Source organism: Phaenicophaeus curvirostris, chromosome 2 (assembly GCF_032191515.1).
Source record: "Phaenicophaeus curvirostris isolate KB17595 chromosome 2, BPBGC_Pcur_1.0, whole genome shotgun sequence".
NCBI lineage: Eukaryota > Metazoa > Chordata > Aves > Cuculiformes > Cuculidae > Phaenicophaeus > Phaenicophaeus curvirostris.
In genome coordinates, this window is record NC_091393.1 from 65,201,164 (window position 1) to 65,228,137 (window position 26,974).

A 26,974-nucleotide genomic window follows, 5' to 3' on the forward strand; every position below is an offset into this window, starting at 1 on the left:
ATATCAGTATCTTTATTTTTCTTTTTCCACATACAATGAGAATAAACTTCGCCATAGCTAACTGCAGAGCAATCAAGGAGTAAACAAAGCTATCTTTGCAATACTCTCATGCTTTCAATACAGCCAGTTAGCTACACACATTCTTCCTAATCTACCTAATCCCACTGAAACTCCAGGATAATCCTTATTTAAAAGTTACTTTATCATAGTCACTACCTCTGCAGTCACTGGTATTAAATACTTCGGCAACTTGAATGTGTTTTAAACCCTTCTCTACTCTACCCCCGCCCCCATAAACAACAATATAAGGTCTTATGCTGCTTTGAACTACATTATATAGCGATAATTGTAACACTTGGCATATTTGCAACTGCTCCCAAGCTACAGAATCTTCCTTCATATGAGCATATTCAATTAAGTAATCTAGTCACACAAGCAGTAAACTCATGATTTCCAACATGAATAGAGCAACTGACTAAAATAAGTTAATTTTCAAATATTCTTTATTTATTCTCTGTGTGTGTATCAGAATGTACAATAAGGTTCATAATTAGATATTTATAAAGGTTGGATAACAGCAGACACTTAAGAAACATGAAAAACACAACTTTCCTTTAATGTCTCTGTCAAGGAGGTCCTGCTGACATTCAGAACCTTGAAGATAAATAAATTATCTGTATCTACTCTCACTAACAGCAGAATCAGGGGGCAAAGGACATCCACAGTTAATGTAAAACACAGAAATCAGGACATAAATAAAAACCTGTAGCAAAGATGCATTAGCAAGTATACGTAAGAAAAAGTTGTAGAAAGATATTATCGCATACCTTGGCATCCCAGTCTTTATTAAGATAATATATACATGTAACACATCTTCCATCTCTATTTGGATTATCAACATGGCGCACGTATCCTGTTCCATTGCCGGGATAACAAGCCACCATAGCCTAGAGTAAAAGAATCAAACATAATAATTATTATTTGTGTATGAGGAAGAAGTCTACATTTTATCTCTACTCATTTTTATGTAATTCATTCCCAAGCAGTAGAAAAATTAAATTAGGAATAATGGCAAAAGTGATTTTTTTAATCTGTGTTTTCTTTCTAGAAAAAACTGGTTTTGAACACAAACAGATGTCTATAACAAAGGCATGAAACAATTAAGGTATGCAAGGTGGGGCAGCTCCCATGCTGTCACTAATGCTTCAGACTTCCCTCCCCTGAATGAGACACAAGGGCAAAAAATGACTTGTGTATAATTAAGTGGCATGCGCTTCGCCTTGCGAGAATACTTGTTTTCCAGACAGAGGTTCACAGACAGCTGTCTTTTCATCTCTTTTTTAATTCCATGTTTCCAATGCAGAGAATCCCTCCCCAAAAAGTAGCATCAAACTTTATTTTTAGGAGTCTTTTTAGACAAGACCATTAGCCCATTTAACTCAATTACTCTAAATGCATTCTCAGGCTTCTGCTTTGTCCTGTACATAGAAGGTCTTTGAACCTTTGTTGAAACAAGCCTACATGTACAACAAAAACATCCTTTTTAGTCAAGGAGCAAGAAATTGAAAACAGACACCAAACAATTATCTGCAATAACCTTCTGACAAATGATTCCCAGGACAGTAGTATATTTAACTTCCCATGCTGCACTTAGCTGAATTTAAAGACCCCTAGAAGGTTGCTTAGTTTCTGCATCTTCAGACATGCAGATATGTGTGCAAAACAAACTATCTTGCAAATGGATGGTATGATTAGCTTGATGAGCCATCAGTTCACATGGCCAGTTTGTTGTACAGCACATCCCCATATTTTTAGGCATTTGTTGGAAACAGCAATCATTTCAGGATTTTTAAAGAGAACAGATCCAAGTGTTCTAGGCCAAGTCACCCACTGCCACCTCGGTTCTCAGATTTCTAGAGTGACATCATCTTATCTGCAAAAAGTTGTAATGCAACTTTAAAAGAAAAGCAAAAAAAGTGAGTTGGTCAGCAATCCAATACACTATTGGTCTCAATCAATATCTGCTGCCTAGAGAAAACACAACTCTTAAATGCAATCATTCCTGCCTAGATTTAGCCTTATTAAATAAGAATTTAAAGACAGAGCTCTTTCACCTCTTACATAAAATAAGAAAACCAGTTTTCCCAATAAAGTGTTAAAAGTGAAAACATAACCCATCAGATTAAAAACACTTCAAATCAACTGGTTCACTGCATTTTGTCCCTTATATTGATAAACTAAGTTTTCCCACACACCATTTAAGATGTTAAAAAGATAAAGCTTTCCTCAGTTTGCATCACTTACACAAAACTGTACTTTAAGCAGGCTAAGAAACAGCTTATAATCCTTCAGTTTGATTACTCAAATATTTCTATATCACTTGGAAGCAGAATGCACTCTGCCATAGCAGCAAACACTAAAATCCTTACTTCTATATATACATTCTACTAAGGGAAGAAGAAACCTTTTCATAGCTCTTTCTAGGCAGAAATCAGAATCACAGTATTTGCCAAGTAGTAGCACTGTGGTTATTAGAAAAACCTAAAAATTAAGCCAAACTTCATTCACACGAGATGGGAAGTGACCGCATTGCATGAAAAGTACTCAAAACCACAGAATTCAAATATACTTGTAATTTTGAGATTTGGCATTTCAGCTTCTCAGTCCCTTTAATGTAATCATAGCATAGTCATCATTACAGGTCTTACATTATACAAGCATATTACGTGTATCAAGTACTGTGACCTAATATTTCGCAAAGTCATTACTTGTCAGTTTTACTACACAAAGATAAACCCACAAAAATCAAACCAGCGCATTAAAAACACCAAATAATGTAATGAGGGTTCTGTAATTTCCTTTCTTACAGAGAAAAAAAAAAAGGAACAAAACAAAGCAAAGCTGGGCTAGAAGAGGAAGATATATGGTTGCCACTGAAAGCCAGCCTTCTTGAAAAAAGTCCCACATACCACATAAACGCTGTCAAGCTCTTATGGAGCATGAACAGTGCTGAAAAGCAGACACTGATCCAATCCTGTAACAGCATTCCTGATAACATGAAAGTTTTAAAATCAAAGGGTTTTGCTGAGAAGTAAATGTAAATTAAACCCTGAGATTAATTGTTGCTCAACAGCTGCATGGAACAGCTGTTAAAACTCAATCAGAATGAGGAAAACAGTAAGAAAGTGTAGCAAGAGAGATGTCATTTCGCATTGAAATCACAAGGCATTTGACATGCCTGTAGACCTTTTCAGATCTCAGTCTATGACCTAAATATATGTCACTGAGCTAAAAAACTACTGTTAAAAGTTTAGGACAGTTTCAGGCCTCTCTAGCCAATCCAGGTTTTTCTGTCAAGGCCACATTTGGTTGCTATCTGTTCCTCAAAAAGATAATTTTGCAGTTAAAGAAGCGTAAATCTGCATCCCATTGCTATAGTTTCCCTTATAAGGTACTGAAGTGGGTACTTGTTCTCTTTGCGGAAGGGAAAACAAGAAAGGAATCTTTAACATCAATGTTGCTGAAGAAAATGAGGACCAGCAGCACTTTTGGAAATCTGAGGAAACACCAGTTGTCATCAACTTCACATGAAGAACAGCCATATTTAACATCAAAAGTGGTTCATACAGTGCATCCAAAACACTGTCAACTTTTTGAGAAAGTTCCTCTTTTTGACTTTACAGCCCAAAACTTCTACTATCTTTAACCAGGTGAGACGAGAAACAGGTTTGCTGTGATAACTTATCTAATATGTATTTGTTTTAACTGCAAGAATGACTCAGCCCTTAGTGGTGAACTGGAAAGCAAACAATTTGCAAATTGATCAGTGTAGCTTAATATACACTGCTTTTACCAGTCAGTGTGACAATTCCCTCCCCTCAATTGAACTATGATAAGGAAAGTCACAAAACTTAACCTTTTACAGGATATGGGAAATATTTTGCTTTGTGAAACGGTATGAAGCGAGTTCCTGTCAAACTGTCACATACTGCAAGATTATCCACATGGAAAGGACAAAAAAAGTGACCCAGGTAAATAACTAAGTCATACTTTAGTTGTTGTTTTAACATTTTGTGTAGAAATAAGCAAGCAAATACATGTATGCCAGCAGAGAGAATTTTGGAGTTAAAGCTTTTTTTTTTGGCAAACACTTAATGGCAGTCAAGAAAGCCAGGCATTTGAGCCCAGCACGACCAAGATTCCTTAACATTTCAGAATATGAACAAAGCTGTTAGCTGTCCAGAACAAAGAGCTACCTGCCTCATCAGTTGTCCCATAAAAGTAATCAATTAACTCAATCCAAAGCATTACCTGCATTTTCTTAATAGACAAAGAGTTCTTCCCTTTTGTGGTTCTTGGGCATTACAATTTTTAAGCACTCAGTAATCTTAATTTCTGTGAAGAATATACTTAAGTCACACACTGAATTTTTCACCCACAGAATTCCTTTGCAAATGCTTTTAACGTTAACCTTCTTTAGCCCAACAGTATTCTCTTTTAGTCTAAGCACTCATGCCTAGCACGAGCCCTGTCCTAAGATACTCCCTGGAATCCATGAGTAATCAAGAAAGCATTAAAGCCCGCCCAACTTGTGTCTATTAAACCAAAGTACTCACACATTTAATCAGCACTCATTCACCTACAGATGTTCTACTTGCAAGTGTTTAACTCTGGAAAATTCACTTTTAGGCCATCAACCCAAAGCAACAAGAAGTAGTAACTGAAACCACATTTTTTTTGCTAAGCATTGGCATCCTTACATGTGTCAGCCATTACTCTATTTAACAAGTAAATGTACGAAGGTAATATCAGAGGGAATAATCCATAGGCCCTACAATTTTGTTCACTGTGTAAAGAAGCATCACCTAAGACTCTCAACCCTGGGAGTCACAGCACATCAATGCAGCTGAAAATTGTGCTTTCATTTGTAAGTAGCCTTCACCTTCTTTCACAGAAAATTATGATAGTCTCACCCATATATAAAGGAAGACTGGCAGGTAAACAGACTGAAATCTTTCTTCTATCCTCTCTATTCCTGTCACAGCTGGATACTTGCAAGTTCAGGTACTGTTCCTTAAAAACAAGGAAGCAATAATAGCAAACTCATTGGAAGGAGAGAAAAACACCAGTTACATGACAATGCAAAACTCCTTGGAGGGAGAGGAATCCCCAAACCACAAATATATAATGCAGACTGAGTGTGTGTTCTGTCATATTCATTTATTAACGTAAAATAACTTTATTGTTTAGCTCAAAGAAAGCTGCATCCGTCACAGAGATGACACTTTTGCCATTTGCTGAAGGAACTGCAAATCTCAGTGAGCAAAACAAGATGTCTAAATGCAAGACCGATGACTTCCTACCAAAATTTATCAGATGCTCTCACAAAGACTTCACTGTAAAACCTTGGCATGGGTCATCTGACAGATTATTCAAAGAAAGAAAAAACCCACACACACCTCTAGAGAGAAGAATCAAAGAAAAGCAAAAATCTGAGTTGTCCCCATTCAACCCATCTGTGATGTATTTCTACTTCAAGAATTTGTTCATCCCTCAAGGAGTCCTGAGGAAGTTTATCTAAGCACATCAGCCTAAGATTTTTTTCACAAAGTGTACAAAATAACAATCAAATTGCAGTAAAAAAAATACTGTATTGGAACTACCTTGAGTAGTTCTTCATTAGCAGAGACAGAAACTTGCAACAGAAAAAATACCAATGTGGAGAAAATCCAGTCAGCTTTACTCAAAACAGAGGAAGCTGAAAGGGGTAAAATAAGCTCTCTGGGACACAGCTAATCCAAGTATTTCCATATATTTCAACTGAGTAAAAATTTTTCCTGTTTTCCTCCACAATCTAGCAAGCAAGGCTAGACAGCCAAGTTTTCACACAAGTCAACACTGAAACTAGAAGAGCTGGAGAGAAATACTAGACCCACCAAAGATTCCCTCACTAAAAATCCATGCCTTACAATCATCAGCTGGAGAATCCGCAAATGATTACTTATAGGCTTAAAAATTAAAAAAACACAGTAACTTGCACATCCCCAGTACAGAGTCAGAATCTGTAAATTTGAGTCAGAAGCTAACATACAGAAGAGACACACACATTGAAGCAGCTTGAATTATTCATCTTTAAGCCCTTTCTCCTAATATTAAGTTACCACTACAGCCATTCAATTTGTCTGTTGGCAAAGGAGCATGAGGTATTACTTTCCATTGCTAACTGCAGATTGGAAAAAAAAGAAAAAAAAAACAACCGAAAACCCCACAACAAAAAACCAACCAACGCCAAAAGCATCAACTACTTCGAATACCAGCTATTTGGCTCATCTTCTGGCTAGCACAAAGCAAGCTGCTCTTCTAAGAAAAGTAACTGAAAGCAAGGACAACAAACATGGGTCATTCCTGTGGCTGCTGAAGGTAGCAGCACAAGTTTTAACAAGAAAGTAGGCTTGGCAAAGCTGCCAGCTCTTGAGCTGGCACAGGGAAGGCAAACTGAACTGAGATCAGAGATGAAAAATGAACTCAGACAGAAGGGAGAGAGGAAAAACTGAGAGCTGATGTTGCTGCTTACACTATAAATAGAATCAGCACACGGCTACGTACATGGATTTTATCTTCCATGAGCTTCTAGGGAGTTCAGAAATCAATGGCAACCTGATCTATCTCACTTCTACCCAAACCTTTGAGTTCAATGGCCAATACAAGATTTCTACTTGCTTCGTTAGAACCGCATTTCATAAGCATGCAGAATCAAGCAACATAACATACCACCAAAAGTTTGGCACAACAGAGGAATACTTTTACTACATTGCTTATTTCTAACTCGCCAATCAGATCTTGGTTTCTCAGACCGATGTTCAGAGAAAGCTTTGCCAATGTAGCAGTTCAGACGCACGGTCTTCAATTTCCCTTCAAATCAACTTACTGTTTTACTCGTCTGCAGTTTTACAAGACATTTAACCTGCTTACAACATTCAACTTGTGTATCCTAGTAAACAAACACAAATTAGAAGGCAGAAGCTCTCATACCAGTTCTGTGGCTGCATTCAGCCCAGTCCAGCACTCTTGGGTCAGAAGATCGACACAGAGTTTGGATCCTGACACCTCAAACGTAACCAGGGTGCCACTCAGCAAACAAGCTCAGGTATTTTTCACTGCAGCTACATGAACTTTGGTAATCCCCTTTCACTGTTCAATTCTAACCGTGTTCAACAGTAACATCAACAAAAATCTATTGTGAATAACTTCCATTCATGAATGTACATGAACACCAAGTAATGCTCATGAGCTCTTAAACTACTGAAGAAGCATGCACAGAAGCTTGAATAATCCATCAGTTCTTTCAAATGACATAAGAAAAATCCTAGAACTGCAGTTGTTTAATATTCAGGAAATGACTGTGAATGTGGGGTGTGCTCACAGTTTGATGACTACATCTAATAAATGAAAAAACATAGGATAGAGAAGCACTATTAACCTGGGGGAGATGGTGGAAATTCTCGCAGTGGGGACAGAAGACATGCCCCCTGAACAAAGGCTTTGACAGTGCTAAGGAAAGCGGGACAGAGAAACATCTCAAAAGGTGAACCAATGAGCAACTGAAACAGAATTATAGACAGACATAACAGGAAGACCTAAAATACACTTCCTAACTCCCAGCTGAGGTCCCACAGCCCCCATCACTACTAAACGGAGATAACAGCATTTAAACATCAACAAGGTTCTCTCTGCTCTGCTGTACCTGAGCTTGTGAAGTTGCAAATCTCCAAAGGAGAAAAGGAGGCTGACTCAGCTTACAAGCTTCAGGGGGGGAAAAAGATTGTATCTTCCTTTACAGTTAACATACCAGCATTTTCAAGCCTGCTAACCAAGTCACATGGGAAAAGCCTGTTCTCAAAATTGTGCCTATTTAACCAAAAGGTGCTGCTTTAAAACTGAATCAGTGAAACCAGTGCAAATACTCATGCAGTCCTTCAATCTTGTGAAGGCCTAGCTTGCTGTAACTTAACCTAACTGCTTATTAGGAAAATAAAGGAGTAAAAATAAAACTGGGTTCAAATCTAAAAAAGCATAGAGTTATGCACTGGCTTAAACAGAATATTAAAAAAAGTAAAGTTCCCCTAATGCATCTCTAAATATAAACAACATTTTCAAGCCTAAGCCACCTGCTTTCCCTTAAAAAAAAAGGAAGAAAATATTTAATATGAGTACATGCACACTATGTTAGTGCTACAAGGCACTAATAGCTCCCCTAAGGGTCAATATGACACGTTTTGACAGTTTTGATATCAAAATCTACTACAAACTTCTAAAAAAGTCAACAACATAGGAAAAAAAAAACCCAAAACCCAGATATGCTTTACAGAGGCTTTCCAAAGAAATCAGACGAAAAGCACTATCACCAGGGGCAAAACAGTCTCTCTTAAAAGCCTACGAGCAAACAACACTTGACCTTGCAGCTGAGGAGGGCCTGAAGCATATTTTGGCTTCTACCAGCCACCTGTCCGCATTATGATTAAATAAGTTGACCAATACACTTCAGATTCAAACAACTGTTGTATAATACAAAATGTGTTTGCAGAATAGGCTGGCCTCCATGGATAACTCCACATTCCTTCCAAGAGGAGCAGACTGGTGACTCAGTGTTTTGGCGCAGTATGAAAGTTTGACAGAGAAGTCAGTCAATCAACACAAGTTTTAAGAGTCTGCTTTTAATTTAACATGGCAAATGCTCTGAAATGAATTTAGGAAATTCATTTATTAATTTATTTAAGAAGTAAGTACTTTGAAATTCCCACCCCCCCGCCAAGATGGGGCAGAACATTCTGCTCTTGCATGAGACTAGTCAATTTACTGGCTTAATCCCTAACCATTCAGAAAGAACACGGAGAAGCAACATCTTTAAGAACTAAAAATAACACAACGCTAAAACAAATTACGATAGTGCACTAAAATAGTATGAAGTCAAGTCTTACTCAGCCACATCTCATAAAATATATTCTGAGAGTAGATCGTGCACACCAGATTGCCCGAGTCAACCACATGACATAAGCTAGCACATGGAAGGAAGACACATGAAGATGTGTGATAATGTATTTTTATATTACCTACAATCAGCGAGTTTGTTTAGTTTTGTGAGATCTACTAGAAAAACTGAACCTAAACTACCTTAAAAAATGAAGCATAAATCTAGTCCAGTCTTGAAAGCTAGAGAGCTTTTATACCTCTTTATACCAGGAGAGGCTGGAAACCCTAAGGATTAAGGGTAGGTAGGGGGTGGTGGGCTTTCATTTTTATTTTTAAACAAAATCTCACTACCCTGTCTGGGAAAGTGGACAGCTCAGATTAGCCATTTAAAGGACATAACTTACCATCACTAACATTTTCCCCCCAGAATTGTATGTATCAAGAAGCCCAGAGTTTCTTTCCTATAAGAGACAAGAAACTGATAGTACATGATAGCTTTGCTAAATTCTAGGAAATACATTTCATTTCTCACTTAAAAATGTAATTTTGTTTCCACTTTTAAAGAGCAAAATAACCATATAACTGAAGTTTAGCTTGCAGGGAAGAGATCTTTACATAAATTTGAGTGTTGTGCAACTGCATGGCAATAGGATTACATGTTTAGTACTATGGTTAGCCAGATACTTGAAGGTTCTGGTGTACTCTAAGTATCTTAAATTTACAGCATCTACATAAACATTTACCAAAGTGTTCAAGTCTCAGCAACAACCTCTAGATTTTAGACATAGAAAGATATATTGCCATAAACAGTATGTAGAGGAACATTAATTTAGAAATAGTTTTAAGGATATTTGCGAGGGGACATACACGATTCGGCAACGCTCACACCACTTCCAACTTGACACCATACACTACAGCATTCACTCCTGCTATTAGAGTCCAAACAACTCTTGGAAATTGTATATAAATTAAACCCCCGGATAACTGTGCATTTAAATGCTAATAGACAAAGCACTGCTTTAATTTATATTAACATTGCACAAAACCCTGATGGAAGTTTAAAGCCAGACAGCAATAAACAGCCTGTAATACGCTTTCAAACCACCTACAATTTAAATTCAAGAAATGCTGACTCTGCCCATGGGAACTAACACAAACTGTCTTCATCCAACCCCTTCTTTATAATCCCACTACCACACTGTAATAGGACCAGCTGGCAAAAGCAACACCTGAGGGTTGCTTTTGTTTTAACCAGATCACCCAGTGTAACCAGTTCAGAAGTAAGCAGGCATTGCACAAATCTACTGGTGTTCCAGACGTGTCAGACTCCCACCAGTGTTCTGGGTAAGCCCTAAGGAAAAGCTGCGGCCACACAGAGTTAAGGGCTGACCATAAACACCAGGAGCAGCACTGCTGACTTTGGCACATGAGTCAGAAAAGTGACTCCAAAACACACCCCTTCGATGTATGCCCCAGCACAGCCAGCCTCCTTATTTCAGGTTAAGAAGGCATTTTGCTGCAACGGGGAGGAGGCTCCATCAGCACAGTGAAACTCCTGGAGGAGGCTAGTTCAGGAATGCAATGTACTTGGCTCTAGGGTATGTGGCTACATGAGCACAAGCAAGATCTCAATGTACCCAACACTGACTCCAGGCAGTGAAAAACACCTGAGAAAACAGCCTGTGCTCATCTAGCTGATACAAAAGCCAATTCAATGCCGACATGGAAATGACTATTCAGCTGACTACACCAAATTCACACTCATGGCAGCAGCAAGATCATCTTTAGGTTAGGACCTCCTGCAGAGAGGAGAGCTCCCCGGTGCTGCTCCAAACTTCTTCCCACTCTCCCCACTGGTCACAACCACCTCTGACACAAGAGCAGGGCGATGGAAAAACGTATCACCTGCATGCCTTGGGAATGCGTTGTATCACAAACTATCAACTTATTAAAAGGAATCAATCTGCTTTATTCCAAGTCCATTTATACTTGGCATTAGGAAACTGCTATGAAAACAACCAATCTGGGCAAAAAAGTTACCTACTTTCCTCCTTGCCAATAATTCAGTAACAAAAGTATTTTATATATTCATTAGATTAATCACCTTTCCTAAAAGGCATGTAGGCTTCTGAACAGATCAGCCCTTTTCTATGAACAAATAAAACCTGTTGATGCTATCTGTCAAGGCTCCTGTCAAACATTGCTATGACTATCTGTAACTTGGCAAGCGTCAGTCAGAAATATGATGTTAACCTCAGACTATGAACTTCCCCGCTCTAAAAATCAGGAGGCAGCGAAGCCCAAACTCCACACAAAGTGGTGATGCAAGAAAACCATACTGTACAAAACCTTGTAGGAACAAGAAGGAAGCCTCTCTGAAATCACCTGTCACTGAGGTTGTTTTCATCTTTCAAGGCATTCAGAAGAGCACAGAACCAAGATCCCTCTTCCCAAGTGCTCACACAGAAAATTTAGAAATCCTAACACCAGCTGAAGTAGCATGCAGCTGGTACTTACATACTTCAAACCTCCTTAAAAGCACCACATTCAGTCAAAAAAGGGAAGCACACTGTTCCATGTATCATCCAGAAAAGATGGTTTTCAAGACAGGACATGCACATCTTTTTCTGTATGTTCCCCCCCAAAAAATAAGCAGCAGGAACTTTTCCCGTAATTCAAAGGGCAGTTAAGAGCCTTACAGTCTACCACATTCACTGGGGAGAAATGGCAGGGACTAGCAATAGTAGCCTGGATCAGAGAGGTGTCACATGAGACCACAATGACCGTTCCATAGGATATATGCAACCTACACGCAAGATCTACAGAGCCTGAATTTTGTTTTTCAAAGCCTGCTCCCAGCTTTAAGTTGTGACCAGAAGAAAAAAGACAAATTAAGAAATATATGCAAGAAATGAATTGCTGAAAACCTGTTTCCCTCAGCTTGCAAACACCCTGAAACAACTCAAGGGTATGAACTCATCACCTTAAGGAACAGTAGTGGAAACTACCACTGGACAAAATGTAGTCAAAGGAAAGGAGGATGAAGAGAAGCAGACACCAGAAGGACTAGCAGCATTAACAAAAGTCTGCAGTACTGGAAGGGGGAGAATAATTCCAAGTACCACACGAACTAAGGAACAAGTGGAACAACAACCAACTCTGCAAAATACTAGATTCTAGGTTTCTATGCAAGAAATCAACTTCTCCTTCCAGTCAGCCAGCAGCCACTTCAGATTTCAGGGTTGGCAGAAGTGTATTTTTTCAGCCATTAGCCACATTTTAAAATGAAATTGCTACATAATTACTGAAAATAAACAACAGATCTTCTAAAGCATGTAACCATTATCGTATACTAACAATGGACAGTAGTTTCCCAATAGAAGACAATGCTTCAGGAAGTTACAGGTGTGCAGCCAACTGGCTTAAAGATACTACAGATCCCAGAACTCTTTGTCCTAGACATCCAAGATGTGCAACTAAAGAAGAAGAAAAAAAACAATTCTGAAGCCAGAGGAAGGCTGAAGGGAAGATCAGGGAGGAGGAGCAGGCAAGGAGCCAGGGACAGCGGAGGAACTTGCCAACCAAGCACTATGATAATGAACGGAGCAAGTTCCACAGCATGGGTTTTAATTGCGACTGCCCTGCTACTAACCCCATGAAGACAAGCTGTAAGCACTAACAACTGTGATACACCACCAGGCCTCAGCTGTAATTGCTCTTCTGTATCCTCCAGTCCTTTAATCAACTGAACTACTAAACAATTTGGACATCAGAGGTTAGTCTCAGCACAGAGAATTGCAACTGAAAATCAGAAAAAAGCCACTACTCCATGCACGGCAAAGTACTATCATGGTCCTATCCACCCACTGCATGCAGAAGGCTACTTGCATCATCTGTCTCCCAGATAAAACATTCATATGGAGTGGCCTTGCAAAAGCTAACAAGAAACAAAAAAATACATTCAAATTGCAGGTGTTGTAACAATAGATAACTGCAGTGTTCCTAATAAAATTCTTCCACTAGTTCAAAATGGAATTGATTTATTTAATGTTTTACATAATTACTTCATTTTTGCTGTGGGGTGGGTACACAACAGAATTACCACATGTAAAAATTTATATTTCATTATAACCTGTTCAGGGAAAACACTTTTTTTGTTTTGCTTATTCATATAAGCAAAATGGATTTCAAGCATATAGGCAGTAACTCATAACAAAACTACCTAGTTAGATAAAACTATCTAAAATTAAATTCTCAAAAAGGAAAACAACAGAGCTTAGGCTGCAATACAAAAACAACAGAACGCATGATGCTCTAGAGGAATCAGCAGTGTGCTGTGGCAGCTGGGAAGTACAACAGTATCCTGGGCAGCACTACCAGGAACAGAGCCCGTAGATTGAGTGAGGTGACCGTCTCTCCTCACTTACAACTTTTTAGTCCCAGTCAGTACCATCGCATAGAGCTCCTCCAAGTGCAGGGTGTTGCATTTGCACTTGCTGACCACTGTAAGGCTGCTCTCTGCACACACCTCCAGCCTGTCCATACTTCTCTGAATGGCAGCTCTGCCCTCAGGTGTACCGACTAGTTTCCCATCCTGGCACACACACAAGTGCCAGTAAAAGGAATAAAACATATGCCAATAAAATATATTTTATTCCCGGGATCAATACAAACAATGATATACAGCTACCAGCAAGACAACTGGAAGTTAATCCAGAAAACCAGTATTTACTTCCTCTGCAAAGACAATTTAAATTAAGGGCTCCAAAGTAAAGATAACCCTTCCTTGCAAATGAAGGACACAACAACAACAAAAAAGTGTAAGATATTTTCAAAGGCAAAAAATGCCAGACTCCATCTTCCCATTACCAGCAAATTCTGTTTCCAATTGAGCCCCTGAAGAATTCCATGGCTCCCTCTGGAAAGCTGTACACAAAGTGAGGGAGGTGCAAAAAAGAAGGAAAGAAAAAAGAAAGACCTGTAGAAGCCCCAATGATGAGGAAGGATCACTTATTACTAGCTTTGTCTTTATTGGGTGTGTACCTTCCAAGTAGCAGGATGTGACCGTAGAAAGAGCAAAAGGCACAGTAAAAAGCACATCAGAAAAAACACTCTGCAACATTCACATTGCTATACAAGAAGATTAAACTGAAAATAAAGCTAGTTCACAATATGTTCATCTACATTTCTTGTCCCATAAAGGAACATTATTTTCTGTGTTTGTAAGGCTCTTCATGAAGTCATAGGACTAAATAGGTAAAAATAATATATGTTTATCTTACTATCCGTATAGCTTACAATGCAATTTTGGCATAGCCTTTGGCTCATGAGAGAGGCCGCTCCCATTTTCTATTTTCACTAAGGAAAATGACAAAGTCAGGACTCCAGTCTAGGAACTGCTGTGTTGTTCTTGAGTCTGTGCCAGGTGTTAAGAGACCTTGGGGAGTCACTACATGTCATTTTCTCCAAGCTATACTGGCAACTTAATAAAAATTTACTCAAGACATAAATGATAATTTTTGCATTATAATATAAAGCATTTTAAGCATGGATCTTACTCCCAAAGCATTCCAAAGTACAGGCAAAGAAAATCATAATAAAATGAATGGCAATAAGAATTTCACTATAGCCAACTAACCTCCTTTCAGTGAAAACGGCAGTTAACAGCAAGATCCCCACAGAACCTGGACTTTTGATATGTGACCTGGGAAAAGGTGAATAATTAAATACATTGCATAATCCATCCTAGCTCTGCAGAAAGGGGCACAGAAGGATAAAACAATACCAAGTGCCCAGACAACAAAGTGACAGGTGAAAATCAGGAAAGACTAATTGCAAAGGAATATTCTCAGGGGGTGGGGGTGGGAGGAAACAACAACAAAAAAAAAAAACAAAACCAAAAAAGCCTCCTTACTCACAGTTATGTCTTCCAAACCGGACAGCATAACTTCAGAAAAAAATTACAGTAAATACAGAGATCTCCTAAGAACATAGTCCCAGCACAGCAGCAGAGGCAACTAAGTGTTGTAAATGGCTTGACAGCTAAAGGCGACACAGAATACATTGCTACGCCAGCATACAAATTCCTGATACTACTACATAAATACTGTAACTCTGGTTGCCTTACTTAAAAGAGGGTTTGCCAAACAAGAAAAGCGAAAGCTGCACAGAAGAGTAGCAAGAATGATCAGAAACATGGAAGAGCACTCACGCGAAGAAATATTAAAAAGACCGTGATTCTTCAGTTTAGGAAGGAAAGAGCATCAGCTGAAAAAACGTAGAGAAGCCAATGCCAGACTTTTACAACCATGAAAATAAAACTACTGGGAAGTGAGCATTCACAATGCAGAGTCTAGGAGACATTGAAATCACACGCAGTAGGTTTTAAACAAAAGGAAGTTCCTTTTCCATCTAATCAAACTGTGGGACTCATTGTTACAGGATGTTGCAGAGGCCAAAAGTACAAATGGCTTTTAAAACAAGATTACATAAATTAACGGCAAGTATGTCCATCCATCTCTATGTATTATGAGCCAGGGTCCAGATGCAACCTCTGGCTCAGAAAGTTCCTCAGCTGCCAGGAAGTGGATGGCATATAGCAGAAGGAGGATGTAATGTATGAGTATCAGTTTATATACATTTTAAACTTCTATATACAAGCTGATTATTTATTATTTACAACAAACACATATCAGTATAGACACAGATGATAAATACTTCCATGAAACACAGACATCTGATAAGGATAAATGCCTATCTAGCAGACATAAGACAACTTGCTAGAATCTGAAACTAGATCAGCCAGAGTGCAAAAAAAGCGCAAGTTTTGAGCAGAGTGAATCATAAGCATTTTAGCAGTAACATCTGCTTGATACTTTGCTTCACTTCAATTATTTTGGATATTCTTCAAAACCACATAGCTTTAACCTACAATTCAGGGCTGGTCTATCACCTAGTTCATACTTCAGATGAGCGCAACTCCATCTGCCTTCTATCTGTTACTAGATACAAGGCACGGGTGGTCAAACCGACATCTCCCGAGAGGCACGTGGCTCTTATCTTTCAAATGCAGTCCTTGCAGACGATAGCCCATTGATAAGGTGCCCCTTCAACTGCTGACTACCTGGCAGAAAGTTGCAACTGATACAGGCAGAGTTCTCTGCACCCCTACTCGCCACTGGGAGAACAGGCAGGAGCGGCAAGATGAAAGAAAAGTGGCTAGAAGTTAAACAGCAGGTGAGGACTGTAATTTGAGAGCTGCAGGCTTCTGATTTATACAACACACTGAACAAAATACATGAGCCTGACTCTTACCTGTTCAAAGGTTCCCTCCTCACACTTCTCCAAAATGGTTTATGATGTCAAGTGGGTGGTATTTTACTTAATTAAAGCTAAAACATAGTGAAAATAATCTCTCCACATTTGTTACAAATTTGCTATATAAAAGAAGTAAAAATATAGGAAGTACTAAAGTAAAGTACTTTTTAGTAGTTTGTGGCTTTGAAACAGCTTTATTTCACTTTTATGTCTGTCTAGCAAAGAAAGGACAACTATCCCTGGTGCACTAGGCCCTCTCACTATAGAAGAGGTCCTAAAACCATACATGTATATTTCAAATAGTTTTGTAGAGGAAGTATAAACCCCCCTATATATAGTTTGTTTTAATTTCTTAAACTTATGCTTACATCAGTCTTACAAAGTGTTCACATGCTGTAAATCAGCAAGCTATTCTAAGACAGGACTGGGGCACATATGCACATATGAACTGTGAAATAGGTCACATGGGAGAACACAGAGAAAAGGCAGCAGCAGCACAGTACAAGTGTGTCTATCAAGACCAAAAGGGATCAAAGCCAGGAATATTTCGAACTGTTAGTTTACTTACATTTCTGACCACAATGCTTCTTTAAGAAGCAAATGACCACTAATAGAACACTGCCTTTAGTTCACTTCACTCAGAAATGCCACAAGCAGGACTTGCTAGTGACTGTGCCATTGCTGGAAAAAAAATATTTTAAACTGCAAAACCCACCTTGTTCTGTTATCTCCTCCAGTTCAAATCACAGTATGTTTGGGTTTAGTTTTTGGTTGTTTTTTTTTGGTTTTGGTTGGGTTTTTGGTTTTTTTTTTTCCCCAACAAGAGGGCTAAGGATGGCAGGCACCTCTGGAGATCGCCTGGCTCAGCCCCCTGCTCAGAGCTGGGTCACCCACAGCAAGCTAGATGACCAGCAGCCAGGTTTTGCATATCTCAAAGGATAGAGACTCCACAACCTCTCTGGCAATCCTGCTTCTCTGTTTGATCACCATCATAGTCAAAAAAGCATTTCTTACGTTTAAACAGAGTTTCTTGCATTTCAATGTGCCCACTGCCTCGTCACCAAGCACTGCTGAGAAGAGTCTGGCTCCCTCTTCTTCACTCCTATCTGAACACACCGGCACAGTCCCGCCAGTGCCTTCACCTCTTCAGCATAAACAGCTCTCTTAGTCTCTTCCTATATGACCTGAAAAAGCGAATCTACTATTATGAAGAGTGCTACTGACTGGCTGATACTCTGTCACACAGGGGCTAAACGACACAAAACCCAGGTTAAGCCAAAGAGAAGTATGATTTACCAACATCTATTGCACTGGGCATCACATAACATGCCAGCTGAAACTGAGTCAGTTTAAGATGCCCTTATCAACTGGCCACAGTTTCCTTTCTCACAGCAACAAGGCTGCGTGCCAGCTGCCCGAACAACAATGCAGCAACTGTTGGGACTGGACGGACCTTCAGCTGAGCACAGACCACACACTGTTAGAAATACAGCAGAAGCTGATGAGGAAGCCTGGTGTCCACAATGAGGGTTAGCTACTTGAACAGATGCTTGAACAACACAGTAGCAGCTAGAAAGATGTCTTATTAGCCAACTATAAACCACTTTCAAAACCTTTCACATGCTGCACCTCTGGTCTTTCTCACAGCACAGAAAATTTAAATATATGAGGATTAGTATGGACCAAGTTTTTGATCTAAAGCAATTTAAATTCTAAGTTATTACAAAACTCAGATTAGTCTATTACTGTAACTTTTTGGTTTAATTTCACAAGTAACTTGAGGACTCTTCTATGCGAGCAGAATGATAACAGATGTGGCATACCAGAAGGTCAGTAAGAGTATGTCCAGCAGAGAACCTACAGCCTCTGTCACTTCACCAAGAATTTCAAGCTATCAACAGAACAAAGTGATGTGAATCGATAACACAATCTCCTCCCATAAACAGATTTGAAAAATATAAAAGAAAACAATAAACCAAACAACCAAATACATTTAAATCCCTCAAATCTTCAGCAAGTTTATTGACATTATTGCAATTTAAAACTTCTTACAGTCATGTGACAACCAACACAATACCTTCACCCCCTTAGAACCAGAAGGCAGAACAGCTTCATGACACCCACCCCACACACACTGCATTCACTTTTGGATAATTTTAAACATAAACTTTTTTATGCTGAAGCAAGGCAAGGCAGTCTCAGGTTCTGCTCTCACGGCAGCACGCTGGGGCCACAAAGCAGCATGTCCCCAAAGCCGTACGTCATCTCTGTAGTCTAGAATTCCTTCCTGATCAAACTACGTGTTCTGAGCTGGTGTGACCCTGAATTTATGTGCAAAATTAATCCTTGGGTATAAAATAGCCTTTCCCGTTAGGCCCTGTTAATTACCCTACAGGTATGGCCTTCATCTCTTCGTTACAGTGCTATGCACACAACATATACATAAGTGCCTGACCTTCACACACAATACCCACGTAGCCACGCAGGCATGCACATTTCTCCCTAATTCCTATTTATAACACCATATGCTAACAAAAGTATTCAAATAGTTTTAAGCTAAATACCAGAGAACAAGAAAGTCTTCAAGTGTAAGCAGCTGCTACTTGCATAAAAGCTTCGTTCTATTTCCAACAGACACTGGCCTGGAACAGTGAGTGAATTAGATTTTGACCTTAAGCTTATCTCTGCCACTTACCAGCTAATTCTGGCACAAGCCTGCACTGAAAACATGTTTGATCAGCTATCATTAACCAACAATTTTCAGAAAATGGAAGGAGTTTACAAGGATTTAAGGAGCACTTAATTACTTTTTCAAAAGGCCACAAATATCAGCATTAGTCCTTCTTCTGAAGGGTCTAAGTAGTAAGTCGCAGATGTGGAAGACAGAAAGGGTATAATAACTAACAACTACTCCATTCAGCAGTAGCTGCAAAGTCAAATAACTTTACTGCTCTATTCATCAAAAATACTGCTCTTAAAAAACACAGAATCACAGAATAGTTAGGGTTGGAAGGGACCTTAAAGATCACTGAGTTCCAACCCACCCTGCCACGGGCAGGTACACCTCCCACTAGATCAGGCTGCCCAAGGCCCCATTCAATCTGGCCTTGAACACCTCCAGGAATGGGGCAGCAACAACTTCCCTGGGCAACCAATGCCAGTGCCTCAGCACCTCCTTATGTCTAGTCTAAATCTACCCCTCTCCACTTTATACCCATTCCCCCTCATCCTATCACTACAAGCCTTCGTAAACAGTCCCTCTCCAGCTTTCCTGTAGGCCCCTTTCAGGTATTGGAAGGTTGCTATAAGATCTCCTCAGAGCCTTCTCTTCTCCAGGCTGAACAACCCCAACTCTCTCAGCCTGTCCTTGTAGAGAAGATGCTCCAGCCCTCAGATCACCATCTTTGTAGCCCTCCTCTGGACTTGTTCCAACAGCTCCATATCCTTCTTATGTTGAGGATTCCAGAATTGGACACGATACTCCAGATGAGGTCTCACAAGAGAGGAATAGAGGAGCGAGCAGAATCACCTCACTCAACCTGCTGACCACGTTTCTTTTAATGCAGCCCAGGATCTGGTTGGCCTTCTGGGCTATGAGTGCACATTGCTGGCTCACGTAGAGCTTCTCATTGACCAGGACTTCCAAGTCCTTCTCTGCAGGGCAGCTCTCAATCACAACATCCTCCATCCTGTACTGAAATTGGGGATTGCCCCCACCCAGGTGTAGGACCTTGCACTTGGCCTTGTTGAGCCTCACGAGGTTCTCATAGGCCCACTTCTCCAGCCTGTCCAGGTCCTTCTGGATGACATCCCGTCCTTCCAGTGGGGCAACTGCACCACTCAGCTCGTTTTCACCTGCCAACCTGCAGAGGGTGCACTGTCAATATAACTGATGAAGATATTAAACAGCACCAGCCCTGTAACCTCTGAGGGACACTATTTGTCACAGATCTCCACCTGGACTTTGAGCCACTGACCACTACTTCTTCAATACAACCATCCAACCAGTTTCTTATCCACCCAACAGTCCACCCATCAAATCCATTTCCCGCCCATTTAGAGACAAGGCTGTTGTGGGGGACCGAGTCAAAGGCTTCAGAGAAGGCGAGATCACATCTGTTGTTTTACCTGTACCCACTGCTGCAGTTACCCCATCATAGAAAGCCACTAAGTTGGTTATACAGGATTTGCCCCTGGTGAAGTCGTGCTGGCTGCCATTAATCACCTCCATATCCTCCATGTGCTTCAGCATAGCTTCTAGGAGGATCTGTTCCATGATCTTCCCAGGCACAATAGTGAGGCTGACAAGTCAGTAATCCCCAAGGTCATCTTTTCTACCTTTTTTAAAAATGGGTACAATGGTACCCTTCTTCCAGTCACCAAGGCCTTCTCCTGCCTGGCATGACTTTTCAAATATGAGGGAGAGTGGCTTGGCAACCACATCTGCCAAATCCCTCAGGACTCTGGGATGCATCTCATCAGGTCCCACAGACTTATATATGTTCAGGTTCCTCAGGTGGGCAAACAATTTCCCTAGTGTAGCGTAAAAAACATGCCAATGATCAATGATCTCACATTGATAAACTTACTCAGAATGTACTTCCAAAGAACATTTGCACGGACGTCAGATGGCCCACAGTCACTCCCCTTACTGTAAAGTAACAAAAAGCACCAGCCCAAGAGACAGGGAGCCAGCCCCACAAACCCCACTGAAGAATTAACTAAACAACCCACTCACAACAGTCCCAAACTAGCACTCAATACAAGACGACAACTAGAAAGACAGCATTTTGCAGAAATCCCAATAGCAGCCTAGCCCGTTCAAGTCAAAAGCTCTTGGATATTAACTAGGACGGGCTGTACACCTCAACTGAACACCAACACCATGAATGCAGGTAAACATCATGAAAGAGAATAATAACTGTTGATCCATTTGCAGGAAACAGCTGACAACCTACTCAGAAATTAAGGAGAGTCTAGAAAAACAAACACCCAGTCAAGGTTACTGATACAACTGACCCAGAGACTTGAGGGGAACTGCTGTTCAGACAGTCCTATGACTTGGCAGCGCATCACTTCCAAGGAATTTCAGTCCAAGAGGCCACTGGCAAGGGAAGACAGCCCTTCCTCTCGAGTTGTACAGTTTATAAGGAACATCCCGCTTAATTTTTGGTTGCATTGAATTCAGCCCATTCTTCAGAAGACAGACACGTCAAAGCAGCAAGACAGTCAGAAAGTCATTAATACCTCTGACAGGAAAAAATGAAATTTATTACCCACAGTGTACTGAAATCACTGATTCGCACAAAACACAAGGCTGTGCGTTCCTAATCTCCAAAACAGCAACAGCTCAAAAATTAACTGTAGCTGCACAGTCACAAAATCCTGGAAAAAGCAAGCAACAAAACAACCCAGAATTTCATAGAACTATCCTAATGCACCAGGGAACAGAGAGGAGACAGGATGAGAAAAGTGAAATATAACTGAAATTGCTCATCTCAGACAGAGTCCCTGAAGCAGAGTGAGTGCTGGATCCAGCACAAGGGGATGTGGCTGAGCAGAGAGCTTTCTTACCAGCAGCAGCCAGCAGCACACTGCTCATCGCAGAGGACACCAGTCCTGTTCTGTCTTGAAACAGAGAAAACAAAAATGCTTCTGGTGCTAATAAAACTCTAGAATAATGGACAGGGACAGTCAACAAGCATAATAAATCTATCTAGCAAGTTGGTTTTGAAACTGAGTGGGGGGCAGAAACGAGGGAAAAAAAAACCCAACCAGTTTTAATTTGGAGAAGACACTTTTTTGAAGAATGTATTTCTGATGGGATGAATCAAGTCTCACACTGAACATGGAAGAACAAAGAAAAAGGTTCAGAAAGAAAAATATATACAGCTAGTACAGATTTTTTTAACTGTGTTTGAACTTTCATAGGCAAATTTTGGGATAATCAGTCCTTAAGTGTTAAACTAAGGCTGTAGTTTGGCAAACACTTAAAGCTGGCATAAATTTGCATTGCTGCTGAAAGAAAGTCTTACCATCTGCCAGTCCCTTGTGCCAGCACAAACATCCGAACACTGAACCAGGAGCACTGCTTTTGCCAGTTGATTTTTCAGATGGATCAGTTCCCCAAACCAGTTCACAGGATGGCCATGTAAATACTTATTCTGGCAAAGAACAGTGACTACTTCTCCAGCAGCACCAACCAGAAGCGTTCCTTGAGCTACAGCCTAAGACACAGGGAGCAGTTTCTTCCTAGCAGTCACAGGTGGTGCCCCTCACCCTCAGACAAGTCGTATTCAGAACACACTTGAAAGTTAAAATCATCACACAGTCGCCCCTCAGAAAGTAGGACAGCTTTGCAATTTTCTCTAGTAGGAGAACCTACCAGAATCTCAGCAACATTTATGTCTTCATTTTCGCTGCCCATAAAGAAGTGTCTTTTCCAGATGCTGTGCTTTTCGGTCAAAAGGTTATTTGCATTACAGACCACATACAGCCTTTTGTTCATCTGTTCTGTTTGGGATACAAAGTGCTTGTCCACAAGGAACAACAAACGGAACTGTATTCATTGCATGGAGGACTCTACCCGAACAGGGATATAGAAACTGTAGGCCATTGCATATCTATGAATCACCTTCAGTCTTTCACTGACCACCACACCCATCTAGAAGAAAACAGCATCGCCGACAGAAACACTGCTGTCAGGAAATGAATCAAAAGATGAGCATTGGTCGTATTCTGTATCAAGGTCAACCAAATCAAGTAAGTATTGGCTGACAGAGAGACCTAGCTACACTTTCCCACAACTCAGTGACAACTTCAAACCCATACAGTCATCCATTAGGAATCATTTAGTTCAGTAAGTTTTCTACCAAGAAATAAATTCAAGGCACGATAATGAACTAAATCCCGCAAATTACACAGAAGGATCTCTCTAACTAGGCATGCCACAAGCAAACCAAAGGGAAGCCTCCCACTTTACAGACATGCCTCAACCCAGATCCTCAAAAGCAGTTCTTGGGTCCTCAGAGCAGAGCAAGACTCACCTGAGCTGCAGCAGAGCCCTGCACCTGCCTCTGTGCTCACTTTCCTTCTACCAGCACCTTGCCACCACCATCACTTCTCAGCACCTTCTTGGTTACTGAGACCTTATTCTATACTTCATATCTTCATCTGCCTTCTCACTGCTGCACACATACACCTATATATTGAAAAATAACATGGAAAAAACATCCAGAAATCATGCTCAGATCTCCTGTATGTTATTTTAAACAGCATCTGCAAAACTTGGACTTGCTAATCCTCCTCCCGTGTTCACTCTGCCGCTCTCAGTTTTACAACAACTGCTGATAGCTTCAGCACTATCAGCTGGTTACTGCTCCTTAGTTGTATTTCTCTCTCCTTGGTAACATCAACCCAAGATGTTTGCAGCACAAATAAATGGCTAGAGCAGAGAGCCTCTTCTTTACATTTTCTAGAAAAGCCAACAGCAGGGCATAACAAATTCACTTACTCTTGGGGGATTATTTTCTAAAGGAGAATTACAGACTTTGAAGGAGAAGACTTAACAGAGCACAAGCTACCCTGAATCCAGGGCGTTATAGATCTTCAGAAAGCTCTAGGACACTCTAGCACAGCATCACATTGAAAACTGATGGGCATTCATGGAATTATAAGCAGGTGTTGCAGTACTTACAATCAGGTCAGTTTATTTTGAGATTGGAGGCAGAAGAAGAGATGAGCAACTATATAATACAACAATTTCAAGAAAAAGCACAACAGCAAGCTTGCACAACATGCAGCCAATGAAGCAGATTTTTAAGCCACTGGTGGCTGAGAAGCAGCGGGTGCCACTGGTAGAGACAAGAAAGCATTAATAAAAAGGAGCAATTTGAGTTGTAGCTCTTCTGTTGAGTTACAAAGGAGTGGGAATGAAGCAAAAAGTGAAAGGATGTAAACAAGGACTGTCAAACTGTTCAATTTCCTACCAATAAAAAACACAGGGTAGGGTTATGAGATAGGTGGCACTGTGTGTGATGGGAGCAGAAGCAGAAACAGCGATGGATCAGATACAGAGATTACTATCCCCAACAACTGGGATCTTCCAAAGTTACGGCAAAACCAGTAAAGAATGCAAACTTCATATTTACATGAGGTTATAGATAATCTAGATTAAAAACCTTCTCACCTGGGTGAGATTCAGGAGGATTTAATTCCCTAACTTTGATGGTTTACACCTCCACTGGCTAAGACAGGAAACAGAAATACATGCACATACAAGTGTGGTAACTGATAAGAGAAAGGAAAAGAGAAATAGTATTTTGAGAGAACATAGAAGAAAAACCTAGAAAATAACAGGAAGTAGGAGAAAGACACTACAGCTCACATATGCAAGTATGTGCCACCAACTACTAGAGAAAAGAAGGAAGCAGAGTCTAGGAAGAAGGAGACTAAGAACAAAAGCAAGGAATGCAGTAAGTCAGGACTTCTGAGATGAGCAAATAGTTATTCTCTTACACCTGCTGCTGTACAGTCCATCCACCTGGAAAGCAGCTGGCTAGTTTATACCTACTGCTATACAGATACCTTTCAGGCTGGAGAGTAATCTATCGATCATCATGTCTAAGCAACATCACATCCGTTTAACCGGGCTACCTAATATTGATAATATGGAGAAAATCCCCAACAGATTTTGAAATCTAAAATCTCACATTTCTCACACTTAACATTTTACCTTACTTCATGCCCTTTACCTTAAGAGACTGGCCTTGGTGAATGTAAATCAGTTTAAGAGAGACCTAAAATAATGTTGCTTTTTCCCCCTAACAGACCTATTTGTTCTCCCTTTTTCATATTCTGCTTCTAGACACTTCGTAGAAGTGATGGCAAGTTCAATACCAGTAACACTCAGAGGTATACAAGTTAAGGTTTAACTAAATTTGAAGGGATAACCTACCTATCATCTCTTCCATTTTATCTAGAGCTATTTTTCTCCAACACCAAAACCAATCAGCCTACTTCAACAGTGTCACTAAAATCTTTGATCAATAACAACTCACTTATGTATAAGTACTCAGTTTCTAGTTAAAGTGCAGAGAATAAGATTTTATAGGTATATCTAGTTAACAAAACATTTTTCAAGACTCAGTAACAGAGAGAGGATAGGAATTTCAGTACACTGTGTGCAGAGCAGATTTCTTTGCGATTCATTCCTTCTAATAGGACAGGCTTGAACTAGATCTGGTAAAGGTTAAAGATTCAATAAAAGCTCCTACTACTCCTGCGACATAATGCCAAGCCCTGCACAACATTCAAAACCAAAGCCAGTTTTCTAAGAAGACACTGCAGCAAGACCCAAACCAATAATTTTTAAAATGATCAGCAAGTGGTTTGGGCTTTTTTAGTTGCTTTTCATGTAAACATTTAATAAAAGAAAATTGAAGTTAGGCTTTAAACACTCCCCACCCCCCCCAAACAACACCTCTTTACAACTGTTAATACAAAATCACCTTCTCCTGAAAACTACAACGTTGCACATCTAATTTCTGAGTAAATGACTTTGAGGAAACACAAGCTCCTAGACTCAGTTACATCCCTGACATTTATGAGCACAGCCCAATTCTAGCAGATCCCCCACTACATGAAGTGCCATGCCAAGCTGCAATAATTTAATACTGTACCAGTCCATCACCTTGTGCAGCTAGCGCTGGCAGCGTTCTAGGTCTGGAATTCTTTTGCTGGTACATATGCTGTGGAATTACAAGTCTCACCAGTGATGCTGCAAAGTGGTTTATTTAGCACCTTCAGTAAACGGTACACTAAGTTCTACACACACCAACTAGGCAAACCACAGTATTGCAACACGGTCACAGAAGCAGTAAAATTATTCCATAAGAGCTCAGTCAGTCACCATGTGCTACCTTTCCACACATTTTGATCCAGTTATTAGAAATTAAACCAGTAAAAATGAAATGTGAATGAAAACCAAGTGGGGCTAAATAATCTTCCTTACTCTGGTGTTCCTCCACAAAAATCAGGCACAAATAGATTTCTCCCCGTCTTTCACAAACGGCAATAGTTACTACTAAGAAAGGTACAGTAGTCCAGGAATTGGCATGCCGTGGTTCAGGATTACAATTCCAAGTCTTTTTCTAAAGCCCTGGCACATATTATTTACAGAAGCAAGTAAAACCAAAAGCAGTATTCCTCCTTACTGCACAAAATCGAAACCCAGCAAAGCCACAGATATTTTTAGAGTGCAAGTTTAAAGTAGTGGGGACTTAAAGAGATTTATGACTGTCTGAAAGATAAGTTGGCTTAGAACAGTCCAAGCCAACAGGGATCTAGGAGGAATCTAGACTACGTTCCCTTTAACACGTTTTAGCACAGTACTGGCTCAACGAAAGGTACGCAGAGACCACATTTGAAAAAAAACTGAAAAACTCCCACCCACTCTTCTTTATCACAGGAGTTTAAATTTCCCGTAAAACAAATGAAAGGCTGTTTTTTGCCTTCCAGTTCCTCCCCTCCTCCCTCCCGCAGCTTCCTACCAGCTGTGATTCTGCAGCTGCAGCAACAACAGCCTGCCTGTGACAGTGCAACCACCACGGCAGGATGGCTCCTACCAATTCACTAGCTTCCTTATGTTTTAATAGAGGTAGCAAATTGTGATGGGGCTTCCCCTCCT

At 40.2% G+C, this 26,974-nt stretch overlaps 2 protein-coding genes across 2 annotated transcripts in view; both read right to left on the reverse strand.

Annotated features, from left to right (window-relative positions):
• Positions 1-26,974, reverse strand: part of EXOC8 (exocyst complex component 8) — a 100,698-nt gene that overhangs the window by 40,421 nt on the left and 33,303 nt on the right. The window lies entirely within an intron of this gene.
• Positions 1-26,974, reverse strand: part of EGLN1 (egl-9 family hypoxia inducible factor 1) — a 36,668-nt gene that overhangs the window by 7,654 nt on the left and 2,040 nt on the right. The window contains exon 2 of the mRNA XM_069852280.1: positions 828-947. Within this exon, the coding sequence (XP_069708381.1) occupies positions 828-947 (120 nt within the window). The remainder of the gene's footprint in view (positions 1-827; positions 948-26,974) is intronic.